The sequence below is a fragment of the Bombina bombina genome, chromosome 4, assembly GCF_027579735.1.
Source record: "Bombina bombina isolate aBomBom1 chromosome 4, aBomBom1.pri, whole genome shotgun sequence".
In the NCBI taxonomy this organism is placed as follows: domain Eukaryota; kingdom Metazoa; phylum Chordata; class Amphibia; order Anura; family Bombinatoridae; genus Bombina; species Bombina bombina.
The window spans coordinates 37,205,933-37,230,617 of NC_069502.1; the positions used below are offsets into that span (position 1 = coordinate 37,205,933).

The 24,685-nt window shown below is 42.6% G+C and overlaps 1 protein-coding gene across 2 annotated transcripts in view; it reads right to left on the reverse strand.

Moving 5' to 3' along the window:
- Positions 1-24,685, reverse strand: part of MAPRE3 (microtubule associated protein RP/EB family member 3) — a 520,309-nt gene that overhangs the window by 112,571 nt on the left and 383,053 nt on the right. For both annotated transcript variants that reach the window (XM_053709462.1, XM_053709463.1), the window contains exon 6: positions 1,311-1,456. In XM_053709462.1, coding sequence (XP_053565437.1) covers positions 1,311-1,456 — 146 coding nt within the window. The remainder of the gene's footprint in view (positions 1-1,310; positions 1,457-24,685) is intronic.

The following is a 24,685-nucleotide window of genomic DNA, read 5'->3' on the forward strand; positions in this document are numbered from 1 at the left end:
AGCCTGTCCGGACCGCTGGAGCGCTAATAAGCTCACTCTGACAGTGACTGCAGCCGCCAGCAACACGCTTCACACTGATAGGCCGAGTCACTTTGTCTGACAGTGTTCCTCCCGCACTAACTGCCGTCAGTGAGGTTCCCGCTCTGTCCCCCCCCCCCACTACCAGTAAAATATCAAAAGCTGAAAAATATTTTTACAATTTAAATAAATCCTGAACGCTTCACCTAATGTTAGGCTCAGTCTTTCTGCAGACAGTCTGCATTTTCTGCGATCAGATCGCACTATGTTCTGCCTTGAGGCTAAAAATAATAATTCTTTTCAGGATATTTATTACACAGAAGTATTATGTGACCTCTTTATAAGAGTGACCTATCCAGGAGCGAGCTACATTAAGTGTAATGGCGCGGTCGGGCCGGGCTGTTACTAGACAGCTAGCCAGATGCGCTCTGAGGGAAAACCAGACCCGCTCAGTAGAGCACAGAGGGCGGGTCTGGAAAACCCTGTTTGTTTAGAAAAGTTTACCGGATATATTAGGTTTTATAAAGCTAGCACTTATATAATGTTATATAATTCAGCACTATGTGCAGAATTATACAACTGCTTTATCTGAATCACAAAAGAAAAAATTTGGGTTCAGTGTCCCTTTAATAGTTTTTCAAGTGTCTTCTTAAAGGGACAGTCTAGTCAAAAATAAACTTTCATGATTCAGATAGGGCATGTCATTTTAAACTTTTCAATGTACTTTTTTTCAATCAATTTTGCTTTGTTCTCTTGGTATTCTTAGTTGAAAGCTAAACCTAGGTAGACTCATATGCTAATTTCTTAGCCCCTGAAGGCCGCCTCTTATCTGAATGCATTTTGGCAGTTTTTCACAACTAGAGGGCGTTGGTTTATGTGTGCCATTTAGATAACATTGTGCTCATGCACGTGGAGTTACCTAGGAGTCAGCACTGATTGGCTAAAATGCAAGTCTGTCAAAAGAACTGAAATAAGGGGGCAGTCTGCAGAGGCTTAGATACAAGGTAATCACAGAGGTAAAAAGTGTATTTATATAACTGTGTTGGTTATGCAAAACTGGGGAATGGCTAATAAAGGGATTATCTATCTTTTTAAACAATAACAATTCTGGTGTAGACTGTCCCTTTAATATGAGTATCAGAAAGCCTGATATTTCTATTAAACTGCATACATGATTCGGGAGGCTTAACTACAGACCCCCTCAATGACTGGAAAGGAAGCCAAAACCAAAATGGCAAACTCAAATGGACTAACATGATGGCCGCTGCTGGGTACAGCTTCATCCCTCTCACCTGCTGGTTGAGTTCCACTATCTGTGCATCTGTGTCACTGCCCCCGTTCCTTGTGATGGGTGGGTTTTTCCTCACTGGTGGGGCTGTATTCAGCAACCGTACCAAGGGTGTGGGCTTTGGACATGTGGGCGATGTTCTCTGTGGTACTTTAAAAGAAAACAGAGACATGACACAATTATTTATGTGGGTTCTATTAGGAATAACCAGAAAGTTCATTTCAATACAGTAATTATCCTTGTGAAGCTTTATCAGGGCTGTACAATTACATTATACCAACATATACTACATACTTGTATATTTTACATATTAGCTAACATATTTTATATTTACATACCAGTGTTCTCCAAGAAAATGTTGCCAGCTGGGTGGCATTATGAAGTAGTCTGGTGGGGGCAGTGTAGTATTGTTAATATTATATCATTTTCTGCTATCCAAATAAATTGATAGCAAAATTTAACAAACATCCGGCGAGATTACGAGTCTTGCGTTAGCCTTAAAAAGCAGCGTTGAGGGGTTCCAACGCTGCTTTTTAACGCCCACTGGTATTACGAGCCAGGCAGGAAAGGGTCTACCGCTCACTTTTTTCCGCGATTTTAGCTTACCGCAAATCCCCTTACGTCAATTGCGTATCCTATCTTTTTAATGGGATTTGCCTAACGCCAGTATTACGATCACCTGAAAAAGTGAGGGGTAGACCCTCTCCTGTCCAGACTCCTACCGCATTTAAAAGTCAGTAGTTAGGAGTTTTATGGGCTAACGCCGGAACATAAAACTCTTAACTAAAGTGCTAAAAGTACACTAACACCCATAAACTACCTATTAACCCCTAAACCGAGGCACCCCCACATCGGTAACACTAAAAAACTAAAATGTTTAACCCCTAATCTGCCGACCGAACATCACCGCCACTTTAATAAATATATTAACCCCTAAACCGCTGCACTCCCGCCTCGCAAACACTAGTTACATTTATTAACTCCTAATCTGCCGACCCCAACGTCGCCGCTACTATATTAAATTTATTAACCCCTAAGTCTAACCCTAAGTCTAACCCCCCCTAACTTAAATATAATTTAAATTAAACAAAATAAATTTAACATAATTAAATAAATTAATCCTATTTAATACTAAATACTTACCGATAAAATAAACCCTAAGCTAGCTACAATATAACTAATAGTTACATTGTAGCTATCTTAGGATTTATATTTATTTTACAGGCAACTTTGTATTTATTTTAACTAGGTAGAATAGTTATTAAATAGTTATTAACTATTTAATAACTACCTAGCTAAAATAAGTACAAAATTACCTGTAAAATAAACCCTAAAAAAAAGAATGACAAGAATTTTAAACTAATTACACCTAATCTAATCCCCCTAATAAAATAAAAAAATCCCCCCAAAATAATAAAATTCCCTACCCTATACTAAATTACAAATAGCTCTTAAAAGGGCCTTTTGCGGGACATTGCCCCAAAGTAATTGGCTCTTTCACCTGTAAAAAAAAAAATTCAATACCCCCCCAACATTAAAACCTACCACCCACACACCCAACCCTACTCTAAAACCCACCCAATCCCCCCTTAAAAAAACCTAACACTACCCCCTTGAAGATCACCCTACCTTGAGCCGTCTTCACCCAGCCGGGCACAAGTGGTCCGAAGTCTTCATCCTATCCGGCCAGAAGAGGCCATCCAGACCAGCAGAAGGCTTCATCCAGGCGGCATCTTCTATCTTCATCCATGCGGAGCGGTTCCATCTTCAAGATATCCGACGCGGAGCATCCTCTTCATCCGACGGCCGAATGACTGGTCCTTTAAATGACGTCATCCAAGATGGCGTCCCTTGAATTCCGATTGGCTGATAGAATCCTATCAGCCAATCGGAATTAAGGTAGGAAAAATCCTATTGGCTGATGCAATCAGCCAATAGGATTGAAGTTCAACCTGATTGGCTGATCCAATCAGCTAATAGGATTGAGCTTGCATTCTATTGGCTGTTCCAATTCCAATTGCATCAGCCAATAGGATTTTTCCTACCTTAATTCCGATTGGCTGATAGGATTCTATCAGCCAATCGGAATTCAAGGGACGCCATCTTGGATGACGTCATTTAAAGGACCAGTCATTCAGTTGTCGGCCGTCGGATGAAGAGGATGCCTCGCGTCGGATGTCTTGAAGATGGACCTGCTCCACTTCGGAAGGATGAAGATAGAAGATGCCGTCTGGATGAAGCCTTCTGCCGGTCTGGATGGCCTCTTCTGGCCGGATAGGATGAAGACTTCAGACCCTCTGGAGGACCACTTGTGCCCGGCTGGGTGAAGACGGCTCAAGTTAGGGTGATCTTCAAGGGGGTAGTGTTGGGTTTTTTAAGGGGGGATTGGGTAAGTTTTAGAGTAGGGTTGGGTGTGTGGGTGGTGGGTTTTAACGTTGGGGGGTATTGTATTTTTTTTTACAGGTGAAAGAGCTGATTACTTTGGGGCAATGCCCCGCAAAAGGCCCGTTTAAGGGCTATTTGTAATTTAGTATAGGGTAGGGAATTTTATTATTTTGGGGGCTTTTTTATTTTATTAGGGGGATTAGATTAGGTGTAATTAGTTTAAAATTCTTGTAATTCTTTTTTTTTCCCTGTAATTTAGTGGGGTTTTTTTTCGTAATTTAGTTTATTTTATTTAATTTTAATTAATTGTAGGTAGTTTAGATAATTAGTTTAATTATAGTGTATTGTTAGGTGTAATTGTAACTTAGGTTAGGGTTTATTTTACAGGTAATTTTGTAATTATTTTAGCTAGGTAGTTATTAAATAGTTAATAACTATTTAATAACTATTCTACCTAGTTAAAATAAATACAAAGTTGCCTGTAAAATAAAAATAAATCCTAAAATAGCTACAATGTAACTATTAGTTATATTGAAGCTAGCTTAGGGTTTATTTTACTGGTAAGTATTTAGTTTTAAATAGGATTAATTTATTTAATTATGTTAAATTTATTTTGTTTAATTTAAATTATATATAAGTTGGGGGGTTAGACTTAGGGTTACTTAGGTTTAGGGGTTAATAAATTTATTATAGTGGCGGCAACGTTGGCGGCGGCAGTAGATTAGGGGTCAATAAATTTAACATAGTTGCGGCGACGTTAAGGGGGCAGATTAGGGGTTAAAAATATAATGTAGGTGTCGGCGATGTTGGGGGCAGTAGATTAGGGGTTCATAAGTATAATGTAGGTGGCGGCGGTGTCCGGACCGGCAGATTAGGGGTTAATAATATAATGTAGGTGGCGACGATGTTGGGGGCGGCAGTTTAGGGGTTAATAAGTGTAAGATTAGGGGTTCATGTTAGGGTGTTGGGTGCAGACATAACTTTTATTTGAAGAGGAAAGAGAGTGTGATGGCACTACTGAAGTAAGGAGGGATGGGCTAATAATAGTCAAAAAACATAATTTATGCTTACCTGATAAATTCCTTTCTTCTGTAGTGTGATCAGTCCACGGGTCATCATTACTTCTGGGATATTACTCCTCCCCAACAGGAAGTGCAAGAGGATTCACCCAGCAGAGCTGCATATAGCTCCTCCCCTCCACGTCACTCCCAGTCATTCGACCAAGGACCAACGAGAAAGGAGAAGCCAAGGGTGTAGTGGTGACTGGGGAATAACTTAAAAAATATTTACCTGCCTTAAAAACAGGGCGGGCCGTGGACTGATCACACTACAGAAGAAAGGAATTTATCAGGTAAGCATAAATTATGTTTTCTTCTGTTAAGTGTGATCAGTCCACGGGTCATCATTACTTCTGGGATACCAATACCAAAGCAAAAGTACACGGATGACGGGAGGGATAGGCAGGCTCTTTATACAGAAGGAACCACTGCCTGAAGAACCTTTCTCCCAAAAATAGCCTCCGAGGAAGCAAAAGTGTCAAATTTGTAAAATTTGGAAAAAGTATGAAGCGAAGACCAAGTTGCAGCCTTGCAAATCTGCTCAACAGAGGCCTCATTCTTGAAGGCCCAAGTGGAAGCCACAGCTCTAGTAGAATGAGCTGTAATTCTTTCAGGAGGCTGCTGTCCAGCAGTCTCATAAGCTAAACGAATAATGCTACGAAGCCAAAAAGAAAGAGAGGTAGCAGAAGCCTTTTGACCTCTCCTCTGACCAGAGTAAACGACAAACAGAGAAGACGTTTGTCGAAATTCCTTAGTTGCCTGTAAGTAAAATTTTAGAGCACGGACTACGTCCAGGTTGTGCAGTAGACGTTCCTTCTTCGAAGAAGGATTTGGGCACAAAGAAGGAACAACAATCTCTTGATTGATATTCCTGTTAGTGACTACCTTAGGTAAGAACCCAGGTTTAGTACGCAGAACTACCTTATCCGAATGAAAAATCAAATAAGGAGAATCACAATGTAAGGCTGATAACTCAGAGACTCTTCGAGCCGAGGAAATAGCCATTAAAAATAGAACTTTCCAAGATAACAACTTTATATCAATGGAATGAAGGGGTTCAAACGGAACGCCCTGTAAAACATTAAGAACAAGGTTTAAACTCCATGGTGGAGCAACAGTTTTAAACACAGGCTTAATCCTGGCCAAAGCCTGACAAAAAGCCTGGACGTCTGGAACTTCTGACAGACGTTTGTGTAACAGAATGGACAGAGCTGAGATCTGTCCCTTTAATGAACTAGCAGATAAACCCTTTTCTAAACCTTCTTGTAGAAAAGACAATATTCTAGGAATCCTAACCTTACTCCAAGAGTAACCTTTGGATTCACACCAATATAGGTATTTACGCCATATCTTATGGTAAATCCTTCTGGTAACAGGCTTCCTAGCCTGTATTAAGGTATCAATAACTGACTCAGAAAACCCACGTCTTGATAAAATCAAGCGTTCAATTTCCAAGCAGTCAGCTTCAGAGAAGTTAGATTTTGATGTTTGAAAGGACCCTGTATCAGAAGGTCCTGTTTCAGAGGTAGAGACCAAGGTGGACAGGATGACATGTCCACCAGGTCTGCATACCAAGTCCTGCGTGGCCATGCAGGTGCTATTAGAATCACTGATGCTCTCTCCTGTTTGATTCTGGCAATCAATCGAGGAAGCATCGGGAAGGGTGGAAACACGTAAGCCATCCTGAAGTCCCAAGGTGCTGTCAGGGCATCTATCAGGACTGCTCCTGGATCCCTGGATCTGGACCCGTAACGAGGAAGCTTGGCGTTCTGTCGAGACGCCATGAGATCTATCTCTGGTTTGCCCCAACGTCGAAGTATTTGGGCAAAGACCTCCGGATGAAGTTCCCACTCCCCCGGATGAAAAGTCTGACGACTTAAGAAATCCGCCTCCCAGTTCTCCACTCCCGGGATGTGGATTGCTGACAGGTGGCAAGAGTGAGACTCTGCCCAGCGAATTATCTTTGATACTTCCATCATTGCTAGGGAGCTTCTTGTCCCTCCCTGATGGTTGATGTAAGCTACAGTCGTGATGTTGTCCGACTGAAACCTGATGAACCCCCGAGTTGTCAACTGGGGCCAAGCCAGGAGGGCATTGAGAACTGCTCTCAATTCCAGAATGTTTATTGGCAGGAGACTCTCCTCCTGACTCCATTGTCCCTGAGCCTTCAGAGAATTCCAGACGGCACCCCAACCTAGAAGGCTGGCGTCTGTTGTTACAATTGTCCAGTCTGGTCTGCTGAATGGCATCCCCCTGGACAGATGTGGCCGAGAAAGCCACCATAGAAGAGAATTTCTGGTCTCTTGATCCAGATTCAGAGAAGGGGACAAGTCTGAGTAATCCCCATTCCACTGACTTAGCATGCACAGTTGCAGTGGTCTGAGGTGTAAGCGTGCAAAGGGTACTATGTCCATTGCCGCTACCATTAAGCCGATTACCTCCATGCATTGAGCCACTGACGGGTGTTGAATGGAATGAAGGGTGCGGCAAGCACTTTGAAGTCTTGTTAACCTGTCCTCTGTCAGGTAAATCTTCATTTCTACAGAATCTATAAGAGTCCCCAGGAAGGGAACTCTTGTGAGTGGAACGAGTGAACTTTTCTTTTCGTTCACCTTCCATCCATGTGACCTTAGAAAAGCCAGTACTAACTCTGTATGAAACTTGGCAGTTTGAAAGCTTGAAGCTTGTATCAGAATGTCGTCTAGGTACGGAGCTACCGAGATTCCCCGCGGTCTTAGTACCGCCAGAAGAGCACCCAGAACCTTTGTGAAGATTCTTGGAGCTGTAGCCAATCCGAATGGAAGAGCTACAAACTGGTAATGCCTGTCTAGGAAGGCAAACCTTAGGTACCGGTAATGATCTTTGTGAATCGGTATGTGAAGGTAAGCATCCTTTAAATCCACTGTGGTCATGTACTGACCCTTTTGGATCATAGGTAAAATTGTCCGAATAGTCTCCATTTTGAACGATGGAACTCTTAGGAATTTGTTTAGGATCTTTAAATCCAGGATTGGTCTGAAAGTTCCCTACTTTTTGGGAACTACAAACAGATTTGAATAAAACCCTTGTCCCTGTTCCGACCGTGGAACTGGATGGATTACTCCCATTAACAAGAGCTCTTGAACGCAGCGTAGAAACGCCTCTTTCTTTGTTTGGTTTGCTGACAACCTTGATAGATGAAATCTCTCTTTTGGAGGAGAGTATTTGAAGTCCAGAAGGTATCCCTGAGATATTATCTCTAGCGCCCAGGGATCCTGGACATCTCTTGCCCAAGCCTGGGCGAAGAGAGAAAGTCTGCCCCCCACTAGATCCGATCCCGGATCGGGGGCCCTCAATTCATGCTGTCTTAGGGGCAGCCGCAGGTTTCCTGGCCTGCTTGCCCTTGTTCCAAGACTGGTTAGGTCTCCAGCCTTGTCTGAAGCGAGCAACAGATCCCTCTTGTTTTGGAGCAGAGGAAGTTGATGCTGCTCCTGCTTTGAAATTCCGAAAGGAACGAAAATTAGACTGCCTAGCCTTAGGTTTGGCTCTGTCTTGAGGTAGGGCGTGGCCCTTACCTCCTGTAATGTCAGCGATAATTTCTTTCAACCCGGGCCCAAATAAGGTCTGCCCTTTGAAAGGTATATTAAGTAATTTGGACTTAGAAGTAACATCAGCTGACCAGGATTTTAGCCACAGTGCTCTGCGCGCCTGAATGGCGAATCCGGAATTCTTAGCCGTAAGTTTAGTTAAATGTACTACGGCTTCCGAAATGAATGAATTAGCTAGCTTAAGGATTCTAAGCCTGTCCGTAATGTCGTCCAGAGTAGCTGAACTAATGTTCTCTTCCAGAGACTCAATCCAGAATGCCGCTGCAGCCGTGACCGGCGCAATGCATGCAAGGGGTTGCAATATATAACCTTGTTGAACAAACATTTTCTTAAGGTAACCCTCTAACTTTTTATCCATTGGATCTGAAAAGGCACAGCTATCCTCCACCGGGATAGTGGTACGCTTAGCTAAAGTAGAAACTGCTCCCTCCACCTTAGGGACCGTTTGCCATAAGTCCTGTGTGATGGTGTCTATTGGAAACATCTTTCTAAATATCGGAGGGGGTGAGAACGGCACACCGGGTCTATCCCACTCCTTAGTAATAATTTCAGTTAGTCTCTTAGGTATAGGAAAAACGTCAGTACTCGTTGGTACAGCAAAATATTTATCCAACCTACACATTTTCTCTGGTATTGCAACTGTGTTACAATCATTCAGAGCCGCTAACACCTCCCCTAGTAATACACGGAGGTTTTCCAGCTTAAATTTAAAATTTGAAATATCTGAATCCAATCTGTTTGGATCAGAACCGTCAGCCGCAGAATGAAGCTCTCCGTCCTCATGTTCTGCAAGTTGTGACGCAGTATCTGACATGGCCCTAGCATTATCAGCGCACTCTGTTCTCACCCCAGAGTGATCACGCTTGCCTCTTAGCTCTGGTAATTTAGCCAAAACCTCAGTCATAACAGTAGCCATATCTTGTAATGTTATTTGTAATGGCCGCCCAGATGTACTGGGCGCCACAATATCGCGCACCTCCCGAGCGGGAGATGCAGATACTGTCACGTGAGGCGAGTTAGTCGGCATAACTCTCCCCTCGTTGTTTGGTGAAATTTGTTCAATTTGTACAGATTTACTTTTATTTAAAGTAGCATCAATACAGTTAGTACATAAATTTCTATTGGGCTCCACTTTGGCATTAGCACAAATAGTACAGGTCTCTTCCTCTGAATCAGACATGTTTAACACACTAGCAACTAAACTTGCAACTTGGAAATATTATTCAAGTAAAATATAATGAAAAACGTACTGTGCCTAAGAAGCACAGAAAGATTTATGACAGTTGAAATTAATAAACAGAAAAGGTTACAGCATCAATCTTTGTAAAACAAACCACAATTTTAGCAAAGGCTTGTTCCCATTAGCAAAGAATAACTAACCCTGATGGCAGAAAAAAAAGTTAAAGAATAAACGTTTTTTATCACAGTCAACTACAATCTCACAGCTCTGTTGTGAAGATTACTTCCCTCAAAACAAGTTTTGAAGACCCCTGAGTTCTGTAGAGATGAACCGGAACATGCAGGAAAAACAATGAGCTTCTGACTGAAAATTTTTGAAGCGTAGCAAAAGCGCCAAAAAAAGGCCCCTCCCCCTCACACACAACAGTGAGAGAGATCAGTAAACTGTCAGAATTAGATCAAGCAACTGCCAAGTGGAAAAATAGTGCCCAAACATTTTATTCACCCAGTACCTCAGAAAATGAAAACGATTTTACATTCTAGCAAAAACGTTTAACATAAATTAAGAGTTATTAAAAAGCCTGTTGCTTACAAATAGGCTAAAGTCTTATAAACACAGTGTAATTCCAGTGAAGTACCATTCCCCAGAATACTCAAATGTAAAATATACATACATGATATTATATCGGTATGGCAGGATTTTCTCATCAATTCCATTGTCAGAAAATAAAAGCCGCTACATACCTTTTTGCAGATTAATCTGCCCGCTGTCCCCTGATCTGAAGTTTACCTCTCCTCAGATGGCCGAGAAACAGCAATATGATCTTAACTACTCCGGCTAAAATCATAGTAAAAACTCTGGTAGATTCTTCTTCAAATTCTACCAGAGAAGGAATAACACGCTCCGGTGCTATTAAAAAATAACAAACTTTTGATTGAAGGAATAAAACTAAATAAAATCACCATAGTCCTCTCACACATCCTATCTAGTCGTTGGGTGCAAGAGAATGACTGGGAGTGACGTGGAGGGGAGGAGCTATATGCAGCTCTGCTGGGTGAATCCTCTTGCACTTCCTGTTGGGGAGGAGTAATATCCCAGAAGTAATGATGACCCGTGGACTGATCACACTTAACAGAAGAAAGTAGCCTTATATTTATTATTTACTGCCCGAGGGGTGCTATGTACTTAACACAATAACTAGTTAGTGACCAAGAAGTCACAAAAACATAATTTATGCTTACCTGATAAATTCCTTTCTTCTGTAGTGTGATCAGTCCACGGGTCATCATTACTTCTGGGATATTACTCCTCCCCAACAGGAAGTGCAAGAGGATTCACCCAGCAGAGCTGCATATAGCTCCTCCCCTCTACGTCACTCCCAGTCATTCGACCAAGGACCAACGAGAAAGGAAAAGCCAAGGGTGAAGTGGTGACTGGAGTATAAATCAAAAAATATTTACCTGCCTTAAAAACAGGGCGGGCCGTGGACTGATCACACTACAGAAGAAAGGAATTTATCAGGTAAGCATAAATTATGTTTTCTTCTGTTAAGTGTGATCAGTCCACGGGTCATCATTACTTCTGGGATACCAATACCAAAGCAAAAGTACACGGATGACGGGAGGGATAGGCAGGCTCTTTATACAGAAGGAACCACTGCCTGAAGAACCTTTCTCCCAAAAATAGCCTCCGATGAAGCAAAAGTGTCAAATTTGTAAAATTTGGAAAAAGTATGAAGCGAAGACCAAGTTGCAGCCTTGCAAATCTGTTCAACAGAGGCCTCATTCTTGAAGGCCCAAGTGGAAGCCACAGCTCTAGTAGAATGAGCTGTAATTCTTTCAGGAGGCTGCTGTCCAGCAGTCTCATAAGCTAAACGAATTATGCTACGAAGCCAAAAAGAAAGAGAGGTAGCGGAAGCTTTTTGACCTCTCCTCTGCCCAGAGTAAATGACAAACAGAGAAGACGTTTGTCGAAATTCCTTAGTTGCCTGTAAGTAAAATTTTAGAGCACGGACTACATCCAGGTTGTGCAGTAGACGTTCCTTCTTTGAAGAAGGATTTGGGCACAAGGAAGGAACAACAATCTCTTGATTGATATTCCTGTTAGTAACTACCTTAGGTAAGAACCCAGGTTTAGTACGCAGGACTACCTTATCCAAATGAAAAATCAAATAAGGAGAATCACAATGTAAGGCTGATAATTCAGAGACTCTTCGAGCCGAGGAAATAGCCATTAAAAATAGAACTTTCCAAGATAACAACTTTATATCAATGGAATGAAGGGGTTCAAACGGAACGCCCTGTAAAACATTAAGAACAAGGTTTAAACTCCATGGTGGAGCAACAGTTTTAAACACAGGCTTAATCCTGGCCAAAGCCTGACAAAAAGCCTGGACGTCAGGAACTTCTGACAGACGTTTGTGTAACAGAATGGACAGAGCTGAGATCTGTCCCTTTAATGAACTAGCAGATAAACCCTTTTCTAAACCTTCTTGTAGAAAAGACAATATCCTAGGAATCCTAACCTTACTCCAAGAGTAACCTTTGGATTCACACCAATATAGTTATTTACGCCATATCTTATGGTAAATCTTTCTGGTAACAGGTTTCCTAGCCTGTATTAAGGTATCAATAACTGACTCAGAAAATCCACGTCTTGATAAAATCAAGCGTTCAATTTCCAAGCAGTCAGCTTCAGAGAAGTTAGATTTTGATGTTTGAAGGGACCCTGTATCAGAAGGTCCTGTTTCAGAGGTAGAGACCAAGGTGGACAGGATGACATGTCCACCAGGTCTGCATACCAAGTCCTGCGTGGCCACGCAGGTGCTATTAGAATCACTGATGCTCTCTCTTGTTTGATTCTGGCAATCAATCGAGGAAGCAACGGGAAGGGTGGAAACACGTAAGCCATCCTGAAGTCCCAAGGTGCTGTCAGAGCATCTATCAGGACTGCTCCTGGATCCCTGGATCTGGACCCGTAACGAGGAAGCTTGGCGTTCTGTCGAGACGCCATGAGATCTATCTCTGGTTTGCCCCAACGTCGAAGTATTTGGGCAAAGACCTCCGGATGAAGTTCCCACTCCCCCGGATGAAAAGTCTGACGACTTAAGAAATCCGCCTCCCAGTTCTCCACTCCCGGGATGTGGATTGCTGAGTGCTGACAGGTGGCAAGAGTGAGACTCTGCCCAGCAAATTATCTTTGATACTTCCATCATAGCTAGGGAGCTTCTTGTCCCTCCCTGATGGTTGATGTAAGCTACAGTCGTGATGTTGTCCGACTGAAACCTGATGAACCCCCGAGTTGTCAACTGGGGCCAAGCCAGGAGGGCATTGAGAACTGCTCTCAATTCCAGAATGTTTATTGGCAGGAGACTCTCCTCCTGACTCCATTGTCCCTGAGCCTTCAGAGAATTCCAGACGGCACCCCAACCTGCTGAATGGCATCCCCCTGGACAGATGTGGCCGAGAAAGCCACCATAGAAGAGAATTTCTGGTCTCTTGATCCAGATTCAGAGAAGGGGATAAGTCTGAGTAATCCCCATTCCACTGACTTAGCATGCACAGTTGCAGTGGTCTGAGGTGTAAGCGTGCAAAGGGTACTATGTCCATTGCCGCTACCATTAAGCCGATTACCTCCATGCATTGAGCCACTGACGGGTGTTGAATGGAATGAAGGGTGCGGCAAGCACTTTGAAGTCTTGTTAGCCTGTCCTCTGTCAGGTAAATCTTCATTTCTACAGAATCTATAAGAGTCCCCAGGAAGGGAACTCTTGTGAGTGGAACGAGTGAACTTTTCTTTTCGTTCACCTTCCATCCATGTGACCTTAGAAATGCCAGCACTAACTCTGTATGAGACTTGGCAGTTTGAAAGCTTGAAGCTTGTATCAGAATGTCGTCTAGGTATGGAGCTACCGAGATTCCCCGCTGTCTTAGTACCGCCAGAAGAGCACCCAGAACCTTTGTGAAGATTCTTGGAGCTGTAGCCAATCCGAATGGAAGAGCCACAAACTGGTAATGCCTGTCTAGGAAGGCAAACCTTAGGTACCGATAATGATCTTTGTGAATCGGTATGTGAAGGTAAGCATCTTTTAAATCTACAGTGGTCATGTATTGACCCTCTTGGATCATAGGTAAAATTGTCCGAATAGTCTCCATCTTGAACGATGGAACTCTTAGGAATTTGTTTAGGATCTTTAAGTCCAGGATTGGTCTGAAAGTTCCCTCTTTTTTGGGAACCACAAACAGATTTGAGTAAAACCCCTGTCCCTGTTCCGATCGTGGAACTGGATGGATTACTCCCATTAACAAGAGCTCTTGTACGCAGCGTAGAAACGCCTCTTTCTTTGTCTGGATTGTTGACAATCTTGACAGATGAAATCTCTCTCTTGGAGGAGAGTATTTGAAGTCCAGAAGGTATCCCTGAGATATTATCTCTAGCGCCCAGGGATCCTGAACATCTCTTGCCCAAGCCTGGGCGAAGAGAGAAAGTCTGCCCCCCACTAGATCCGATCCCGGATCGGGGGCCCTCAATTCATGCTGTTTTAGGGGCAGCAGCAGGTTTCCTAGTCTGCTTGCCCTTGTTCCAGGACTGGTTAGGTTTCCAGCCTTGTCTGTAGCGAGCAACAGCTCCTTCCTGTTTTGGTGCAGAGGAAGTTGATGCTGCTCCTGCTTTGAAATTACGAAAGGAACGAAAATTAGACTGTCTAGTCTTGGCTTTGGCTTTGTCCTGAGGCAGGGCATGGCCTTTACCTCCTGTAATGTCAGCGATAATCTCTTTCAACCCGGGCCCGAAAAAGGTCTGCCCTTTGAAAGGTATATTAAGCAATTTAGACTTAGAAGTAACATCAGCTGACCAGGATTTTAGCCACAGCGCCCTGCGTGCCTGAATGGCGAATCCTGAATTTTTCGCCGTAAGTTTAGTAAGATGTACTACGGCCTCCGAAATGAATGAATTAGCTAGTTTAAGGACTCTAAGCCTGTCCGTAATGTCGTCCAGAGTAGCTGAACCAATGTTCTCTTCCAGAGACTCAATCCAGAATGCCGCTGCAGCCGTGATCGGCGCAATGCATGCAAGGGGTTGCAATATAAAACCTTGTTGAACAAACATTTTCTTAAGGTAACCCTCTAACTTTTTATCCATTGGATCTGAAAAAGCACAGCTATCCTCCACCAGGATAGTGGTACGCTTAGCTAAGGTAGAAACTGCTCCCTCCACCTTAGGGACCGTTTGCCATAAGTCCCTTGTGGTGGCGTCTATTGGAAACATTTTTCTAAATATCGGAGGGGGTGAGAACGGCACACCGGGTCTATCCCACTCCTTAGTAACAATTTCAGTAAGTCTCTTAGGTATAGGAAAAACCTCAGTACTCGTCGGTACCGCAAAATATTTATCCAACCTACACATTTTCTCTGGTATTGCAACTGTGTTACAATCATTCAGAGCCGCTAACACCTCCCCTAGTAATACACGGAGGTTTTCCAGTTTAAATTTAAAATTTGAAATATCTGAATCCAGTCTGTTTGGATCAGAACCGTCACCCACAGAATGAAGTTCTCCGTCCTCATGTTCTGCCACCTGTGACGCAGTGTCTGACATGGCCCTAATATTATCAGCGCACTCTGTTCTCACCCCAGAGTGATCACGCTTACCTCTTAGTTCTGGTAATTTAGCCAAAACCTCAGTCATAACAGTAGCCATATCCTGTAATGTGATTTGTAATGGCCGCCCAGATGTACTCGGCGCTACAATATCACGCACCTCCCTCTGAGCGGGAGATGTAGGTACTGACACGTGAGGCGAGTTAGTCGGCATAACTCTCCCCTCGTTGTTTGGTGAAATTTGTTCAATTTGTACAGATTGACTTTTATTTAAAGTAGCATCAATACAGTTAGTACATAAATTTCTATTGGGCTCCACTTTGGCATTGCAACAAATGACACAGTATCATCCTCTGAATCAGACATGTTTAACACACTAGCAAATAAACTTGCAACTTGGAAATACAATTCAATTAGAATAATATTAAAATGTACTGTGCCTTTAAGAAGCACAGAAGATCTATGACAGTTGAAAATTAATAAATTGAAACAGTTATAGCCTCAATCCTTGTAAACAACACAACTTTAGCAAAGGTTTAATCCCATTAGCAAAGATAACAAATTCTGAAAGCAGGAAACAAATTACAGAATAAACGTTTTTTTATCTCAGTCAAACTATAATTCTCACAGCTCTGCTGAGAGAAATTACCTCCCTCAAAATAAGTTTTGAAGACCCCTGAGCTCTGTAGAGATGAACCGGATCATGCAGGGAATACAATGAGTTGCTGACTGAAATATTTGATGCATAGAAAAAGCGCCAAAAAACGGCCCCTCCCCCTCACACACAGCAGTGAGGGAGAACAGAAACTGTCAGAAAAACAGATTAAGCAACTGCCAAGTGGAAAAATAGTGCCCAAACATTTATTCACACAGTACCTCAGCAAATGAAAACGATTTTACATTCCAGCAAAAACGTTAAACATAATCTCTAGTTATTAAACAGCTTTATGTATTTCTTACAGTGTAATTCTAGTGAAGTACCATTCCCCAGAATACTGAAGTGTAAAGTATACATACATGACATTATATCGGTATGGCAGGATTTTCTCATCAATTCCATTGTCAGAAAATAAAAACTGCTACATACCTCTATGCAGATTCATCTGCCCGCTGTCCCCTGATCTGAAGTTTACCTCACTCCTCAGATGGCCGAGAACAGCAATATGATCTTAACTACTCCGGCTAAAATCATAGCAAAACTCTGGTAGATTCTTCTTCAAACTCTGCCAGAGAGGTAATAACACACTCCGGTGCTATTAAAAAATAACAAACTTTTGATTGAAGGAATAAAACTAAATAAAATCACCATAGTCCTCTCACACATCCTATCTAGTCGTTGGGTGCAAGAGAATGACTGGGAGTGACGTAGAGGGGAGGAGCTATATGCAGCTCTGCTGGGTGAATCCTCTTGCACTTCCTGTTGGGGAGGAGTAATATCCCAGAAGTAATGATGACCCGTGGACTGATCACACTTAACAGAAGAAAAAGAGTACACTTGAAAGCACTCACTCCCTCATCAAATCATAAAGGTGTGGCGTGTTGTGTGTGAAAAAAATGACACGTTAAAAACATAAACACTTTAATAGGATTTATTAAAAACTGGGTATATTTAAAAACACTGAAGAACTGATAGGTAGTATTGTGTAATTCGTCTGAGAATATCTGACAGACCTTGTAATATTTATAGTTAGTCAGTAATTGCGATTGTGGTTGGCGTCTCACATTAGTAGAGTTAACCAATAAATAAGGAGTATTTATTTGTGGGCACTGAATTGCGTACTGTTAACTCTGAAGAGTTAGTTATATATAGTTAACACAGTGCTACCTCTTGTTGTGTGTATTCTCCTATATAATTGGTTATTAACCGCTGCTCATGGATTGAGTCTGAATCAAAATACAGAGAAGTGAATGTTCAGTCTTATAGGTTGTCCTGTATAGGTATAGGTTACCCCTATAGAACGAAAATGGTATGTCTGAAGTCTGATTATTCTTCAGGGTTAGAATGTTCCTATGTTATACCATAATGTTGTATTTCTCTGTATAGGGGAAATTCAATATACTTGGGTATATATGATTGGGAATAGTTACTTAAAAGGCTTGCTCCTATTAGGACTAGTAGTACTGATAGTAATCACTGTAATAGTTGTTAATATCCTTAAACTGACTTGGTCCCTGTCCGGAGGTATTGCCTGTCTTAAGGTAATTAGCTGGGTTCCACAAGAATCAATAACATTAAAGGATATTGCATTGGTCAATAACTGTAATAAGTAATATACACAGAAAGCTTAGTGACACCATAATAATTCTATAAGGTATGTAAGCAAATGTATTCTGTGATTTAATCAGATCCTAATTGTATATTTAATTGAGGATCATTGCTTGCTTAGCTAAGTTGACAGTGCTAGGGTCATATAAAATATGAATCTTGTTTCCCAGTATCAATGCCCCCAGTGGTAGTCTATCAAATAATATAACCACAGAGTATTGTTTGTCAGTTTGTGATGCCGTACAGGATAAATTATATACTATCGAGTAAAATTAGCTTTTGGTTTTAGTCTCATTCGTGCATCCCCAGTCATCCAATAGCGTTATTATAAAAATCCCCAGTATAGTATGTTAGTAAATTGTAACAGTATATTTACAGCCTGTGACCGCAACCATATTACAGTTACAACCTATAACGCAACACTGTTGCTATTTTCAAAGGTAGTTAGACAGACCCAAAAGGGCAGCGGTAACAGCTGTAGCCGCTCTCAGAGACGTCAAGTCTCAATATATGGAGTGATACTCCTACGATCGTATGGCTAACTGGCTAATCTGAGTATACGTTTGATCGTCAGCTCAGATATCAATTTTACATAACTAACAGTTCCAGATTTCTAAAAACAGAGGGACCCAATTCCCCCTTCTCCTCTGTGGTTATATTATTTGATAGACTACCACTGGGGGCATTGATACTGGGAAACAAGATTCATATTTTATATGACCCTAGCACTGTCAACTTAGCTAGGCAAGCAATGATCCTCAATTAAATATACAATTAGGATCTGATTAAATCACAGAATACATTTGCTTACATACCTTATAGAATTATTATGGTGTCACTAAGCTTTCTGTGTATATTACTTATTACAGTTATTGACCAATGCAATATCCTTTAATGTTATTGATTCTTGTGGAACCCAGCTAATTACCTTAAGACAGGCAATACCTCCGGACAGGGACCAAGTCAGTTTAAGGATATTAACAACTATTACAGTGATTACTATCAGTACTACTAGTCCTAATAGGAGCAAGCCTTTTAAGTAACTATTCCCAATCATATATACCCAAGTATATTGAATTTCCCCTATACAGAGAAATACAACATTATGGTATAACATAGGAACATTCTAACCCTGAAGAATAATCAGACTTCAGACATACCATTTTCGTTCTATAGGGGTAACCTATACCTATACAGGACAACCTATAAGACTGAACATTCACTTCTCTGTATTTTGATTCAGACTCAATCCATGAGCAGCGGTTAATAACCAATTATATAGGAGAATACACACAACAAGTGGTAGCACTGCGTTAACTATATATAACTAACTCTTCAGAGTTAACAGTACGCAATTCAGTGCCCACAAATAAATACTCCTTATTTATTGGTTAACTCTACTAATGTGAGACGCCAACCACAATCGCAATTACTGACTAACTATAAATATTACAAGGTCTGTCAGATATTCTCAGACGAATTACACAATACTACCTATCAGTTCTTCAGTGTTTTTAAATATACCCAGTTTTTAATAAATCCTATTAAAGTGTTTATGTTTTTAACGTGTCATTTTTTTCACACACAACACGCCACACCTTTATGATTTGATGAGGGAGTGAGTGCTTTCAAGTGTACTCTTTTTTTGTGACTTCTTGGTCACTAACTAGTTATAACTTTTATTTGCCCATAGGAAACAATGGGGCTGCGTTAGGCGCTGAACGCTGCTTTTTTTGCAGGTGTTAGGATTTTTTTTCAGCCAGCTCAGCCCCATTGTTTCCTATGGGGAAATCGTACTTGAGCACGTTTTGCCAGCTTACCGCTATCGTAAGCAACGCTGGTATTGAGGTGAGATGTGGAGCTAAATTTTACTCAACGCTCACTTTTCTGAGGCTAACGCCGGCTTGCAGAAAACTCGTAATACCAGCGTTGGCTTAAGTGAGCGGTAAGAAAAAAAGGCTCGTTAGCCCCGCACAGCCTTACCGACAAAAACTCGTAATCTAGGTCGATGTTTAATGATAATTTGTGCAATAAAAATTGGACATTTGAGATGGACGCAGTGCTTAAGTCAAAGTTGGCCTTTAAACCCCAATAGAGGATTATCGACACCCTGGGGACTTGGAACTAAACACCAAGCTACCAAAGCCCCTGAGATGATAATACATAGACTACCAACCACAACCAAAAATGCCAAAACTCTTACATCTACCTCCCTTACTCACCCTCTCTCTCTTGCAATCATTGCTGGATACGGGGGACTGTGGTTGGTCACTTCCATAAAACAAAACTCAAGCACCGCAAAAAACTTAAGTTGGCAAGGCTACTTAAGGTAGTTATGTTATAAAAACTGAAGACATGCATAAGTATGAAGTAAATGTACTAGGTAAGATACAACCTTTTACCTATCTGACTGTGTATAAGCACATACATTTAAACCACTTGATTGTATGTTGACTGCAGCTCATTTTTCTGTTCCATATGTACTCAATGTATGTCTTTATATAAATAGAGTATTTAAAAAAAAATTGGACATTTTTAATAGTATCTTATTTTAGCTTAATACTGGCTAAACTTTTAGCTGGGTGGTGCACCTGCTAAAAAGGTCCTGGTGAGAACACGGCATACAGGTTGTACCAGACGATCTCTCTCATCAGCACTGCAGGCACTTGGTGAGGTTGTACCAGATGATCTCTCTCATCAGCACTGCAGGCACTTGATGAGGTTGTACCAGATGATCTCTCTCATCAGCACTGCAGGCACTTGGTGAGGTTGTACCAGATGATCTCTCTCATCAGCACTGCCGGCACTTGGTGAGATTGTACCAGATGATCTCTCTCATCAGAACTGCAGGCACTTGGTGAGGTTGTACCAGATGATCTCTCTCACTAGCACTACAAGCACTTGATGAGGTTGTACCAGATGATCTCTCTCACTAGCACTGCAGACACTTGGTGAGGTTGTACCAGGTGATCTCTCTCACTAGCACTGCAGGTACTTGGTGAGGTTGTACCAGATGATCTCTCTCATCAGCACTGCAGGCACTTGGTGAGGTTGTACCAGATGATCTCTCTCATCAGCACTGCAGGCACTTGGTGAGGCTGTACCAGGTGATCTCTCACCCTAGCACTGCAGGCACTTGGTGAGGTTGCACCAGATGATCTCTCTCATCAGCACTGCAGGCACTTGGGGAGGCTGAAGCAGATGATCTCTCTCACTAGCACTGCAGGCACTTGGTGAGGTTGTACCAGGTGATCTCTCTCTCATCAGCACTGCAGGCACTTGATGAGGTTGTACCAGATGATCTCTCTCACTAGCACTGCAGGTACTTGATGAGGTTGTACCAGATGATTTCTCTCACTAGCAATGCACGCACTTGGTGAGGTTGTACCAGATGATCTCTCTCACTAGCACTGCAGGCACTTGATGAGGTTACACCAGATGATCTCTCTCACTAGCACTGCAGGCACTTGGTGAGGTTGTACCAGGTGATCTCTCTCACCAGCACTGCAGGCACTTGGTGAGGTTGTACCAGAAGATCTCTCTTACCAGCACTGCAGGCACTTGGTGAGGTTGTACCAGATGATCTCTCTCACCAGCACTGCAGGCACTTGGTGAGGTTGTACCAGGTGATCTCTCTCACCAGCACTGCAGGCACTTGGTGAGGTTGTACCAGATGATCTCTCTCATCAGCACTGCAGGCACTTGGTGAGGCTGTACCAGATGATCTCTCACCCTAGCACTGCAGACACTTGGTGAGGTTGCACCAGATGATCTCTCTCATCAGCACTGCAGGCACTTGGGGAGGCTGTAGCAGATGATCTCTCTCACTAGCACTGCAGGCACTTGGTGAGGTTGTACCAGGTGATCTCTCTCATCAGCACTGCAGGCACTTGGGGAGGCTGTAGCAGATGATCTCTCTCACTAGCACTGCAGGCACTTGGGGAGGTTGTACCAGATGATCTCTCTCACTAGCACTGCAGGTACTTGATGAGGTTGTACCAGATGATTTCTCTCACTAGCAATGCACGCACTTGGTGAGGTTGTACCAGATGATCTCTCTCACCAGCACTGCAGGCACTTGGTGAGGTTGTACCAGGTGATCTCTCTCACCAGCACTGCAGGCACTTGGTGAGGTTGTACCAGATGATCTCTCTCATCAGCACTGCAGGCACTTGGTGAGGCTGTACCAGATGATCTCTCGCCCTAGCACTGCAAGCACTTGGTGAGGTTGCACCAGATGATCTCTCTCATCAGCACTGCAGGCACTTGGGGAGGCTGTAGCAGATGATCTCTCTCACTAGCACTGCAGGCACTTGGTGAGGTTGTACCAGATGATCTCTCCCATCAGCACTGCAGGTACTTTGTGAGGTTGTACCAGATGATCTCTCCCATCAGCACTGCAGGCACTTGATGAGGTTGTACCAGATGATCTCTCTGATCAGCACTGCAGGCACTTGGTGAGGTTGTACCAGATGATCTCTCTCATCAGCACTGCAGGCACTTGGTGAGGCTGTACCAGTTGATCTCTCTCATCAGCACTGCAGGCACTGGGTGAGGTTGTACCAGATGTTCTCTCTCATCAGCACTGCAGGCACTTGTTGAGGTTGTACCAGGTGATCTCTCTCACTAGAACTGCAGGCACTTGGTGAGGTTGTACTAGGTAATGTCTCTCATCAGCGCTGCACGCACTTGGTGAAGTTGTACCAGGTGATCTCTCTCATCAGCACTGCAGGCACTTGGTGAAGTTGTACCAGGTGATCTCTCTCACTAGCACGGCAGACACTTTATGAGGTTGTACCAGGTGATCTCTCCCATTAGCACTGCAGGCACTTGATGAGGTTGTACCAGATGATCTCTCTCACCAGCACTGCAGTCTGCAAGGGGCAGCGTTGCACCAGCAGCTCTTGTGAGCTGCTGGTGCAATGCTGAATACGGAGAGCATATTGCTCTCCGCATTCAGCGATGTCTGTCGGACCAGGTCCGACAGACATTTGTCAAATAGGCCTCTTGGTGAGGTTGTACAAAATGATCTCGCTCATCAGCACTGCAGGCACTTGGTGAGGTTATACCAGGTGATCTCTCTCACCAGCACTGCAGGCACTTGGTGAGGTTGCACCAGATGATCTCTCTCACCAGCACTGCAGGCACTTCGTGAGGGTATACCAGATGATCTCTCTTACCAGCACTGCAGGCACTTGGTGAGGTTGCACCAGATGATCTCTCTCACCAGCATTGAAGGCACTTGGTGAGGTTGTACCAGAAGGTCTCTCTCACCAGCACTGCAGGCATTTGGTGTTGTTGTACCAGATGATCTCTCTCATTAGCACTGCAGACACTTGGTGAGGTTGTACCAGATGATCTCTCCCATCAGCACTGCAGGTACATCGTGAGGTTGTACCAGATGATCTCTCCCATCAGCACTGCAGGTAATTGGTGAGGTTGTACCAGATGATCTCTCTCATCAGCACTGCAGGCACTTGGTGAGGCTGTACCAGATGATCTCTCTCACCAGCACTGCAGGCACTTGGTGAGGTTGTACCAGATGATCTCTCTCACCAGCACTGCAGGCACTTGGTGAGGTTACAAAAAGTCAACAGTAAGCACTTCCTCTCCTATTAATTTCTCACTCCCTCTAAGAACTGTAAGCGGCACAAAACCTACTGCCGTATCTGTAGTGTATGCACATTAACAGTTATTACAGATGGTCCTACTTCTGCTTTAGAATCTTCCTATTGGTATTAGCTGTTCATTTATTAAATGACTCTTATGTCCTTTTATGTTCTGGATATGTATTTACAGTACACTGCTGTTTTTAACATGTTGTATAGCGTTACCTGGAAACAGAGCACTGGAATGTGCGTATTGCTACATGGTTGCCAGGCGACCAGTGTGAACAAGAAGCTACACGTTTACCTGCCTTACTGAGACATAGAGGTGATACAGTAACAAATCATCTGTTTGTGACTATGTCAGACTACGGCAGATCACTGGTATATGCTAAACGTGCAGTAAATGTTTTCCCATAAACCTCACATGTCATATCTCTGTGACATTAACACTATGGGGAATATTTATCAAGCTCCGTATGGAAACAGAAGTTATGAAGCAGTGGTCTAAAGACCCCTGCTCCCTAACTTATCCGCCTGTTCTGTGGCCGCGGACAGAAATCAACCAGATCGAATACGATCGGATTGACACCCCCTGCTAGCAGCAGATTAGCCGCAAATCTACAGGGGGCAACATTGCACCAGCAGTTCACAAGAACTGCTCGTGCAATAATAAATGCCGACAGCGTATAATACGCTACTTCGTATGATGTCCGCTCGCACATTGATAAATATGCCCCTAAACCTATACTGTGTAATATTCAAAGACACTAGCAACAGAATAATGTTTGTAACCAACTTCCCAGCTCTGAACATAGGAACAGTTAAAGAAGAGCTCAGGGATGGAAGCTGTTTTCAAAACAAACCCCACTGGCTCTTAAGGGCTTAAAGGGACAGTCTACACCAGAATTGTTATTGTTTTAAAAGATAGATAATCCCTTTATTACCCATTCCCTAGTTTTGCATAACCAACACATTTATAATAATACACTTTTTACCTCTGTGATTATCTTGTATCTAAGCCTCTGCAAAATGCCCCCTTATTTCAGTTCTTTTGACAGACTTGCATTTTAGCCAATCAGTTTCATCTATATGCCACTCATGAACAAACACCCTCTAGTGGTGAAAAACTGTCAAAATGCATTCATATAAGAGGCGGCCTTCAAGGTCTAAGAAATTAGAATATGGACCTCCTAAGTTTAGCTTTCAACTAAGAACACCAAGAGAACAAAGCAAAATTGGTGATAAAAGTATTTTGGAAAGTTGTTTAAAATGACATCCCCTAACTGAATCATGAAAGTTTATTTTAAACCCTGAAACCTATATTATGTAACCCATAAAGAAGTAATAAAGGTATTGTCTTTGGCCATGAGCTCAGTTATACTGGGCAGCTAAGCAAGACAGATGCTATGGAATTAACAGGTTATTTTAACAAGGCATAAAGGAAGCTTCTGGTCATTGCAGACCAGCACATAGTTTAATGGACCTGAGCTCACAATGTTGTACTAACCCAACATGACGCAGGTCATGATAAGCAATATTATGCCCACACTAAATTATGTGCATATTACAAGTTGAAAGTACCACATTTTGGTTGAATGCAAACAAAATTAGCTTGTGTCCGGTTTGCACAAGTGGAGACCGAGGGGCCGAATTATCAAATGGCGGGCGTACATGATTTACTGTAGCGGATCATGTCC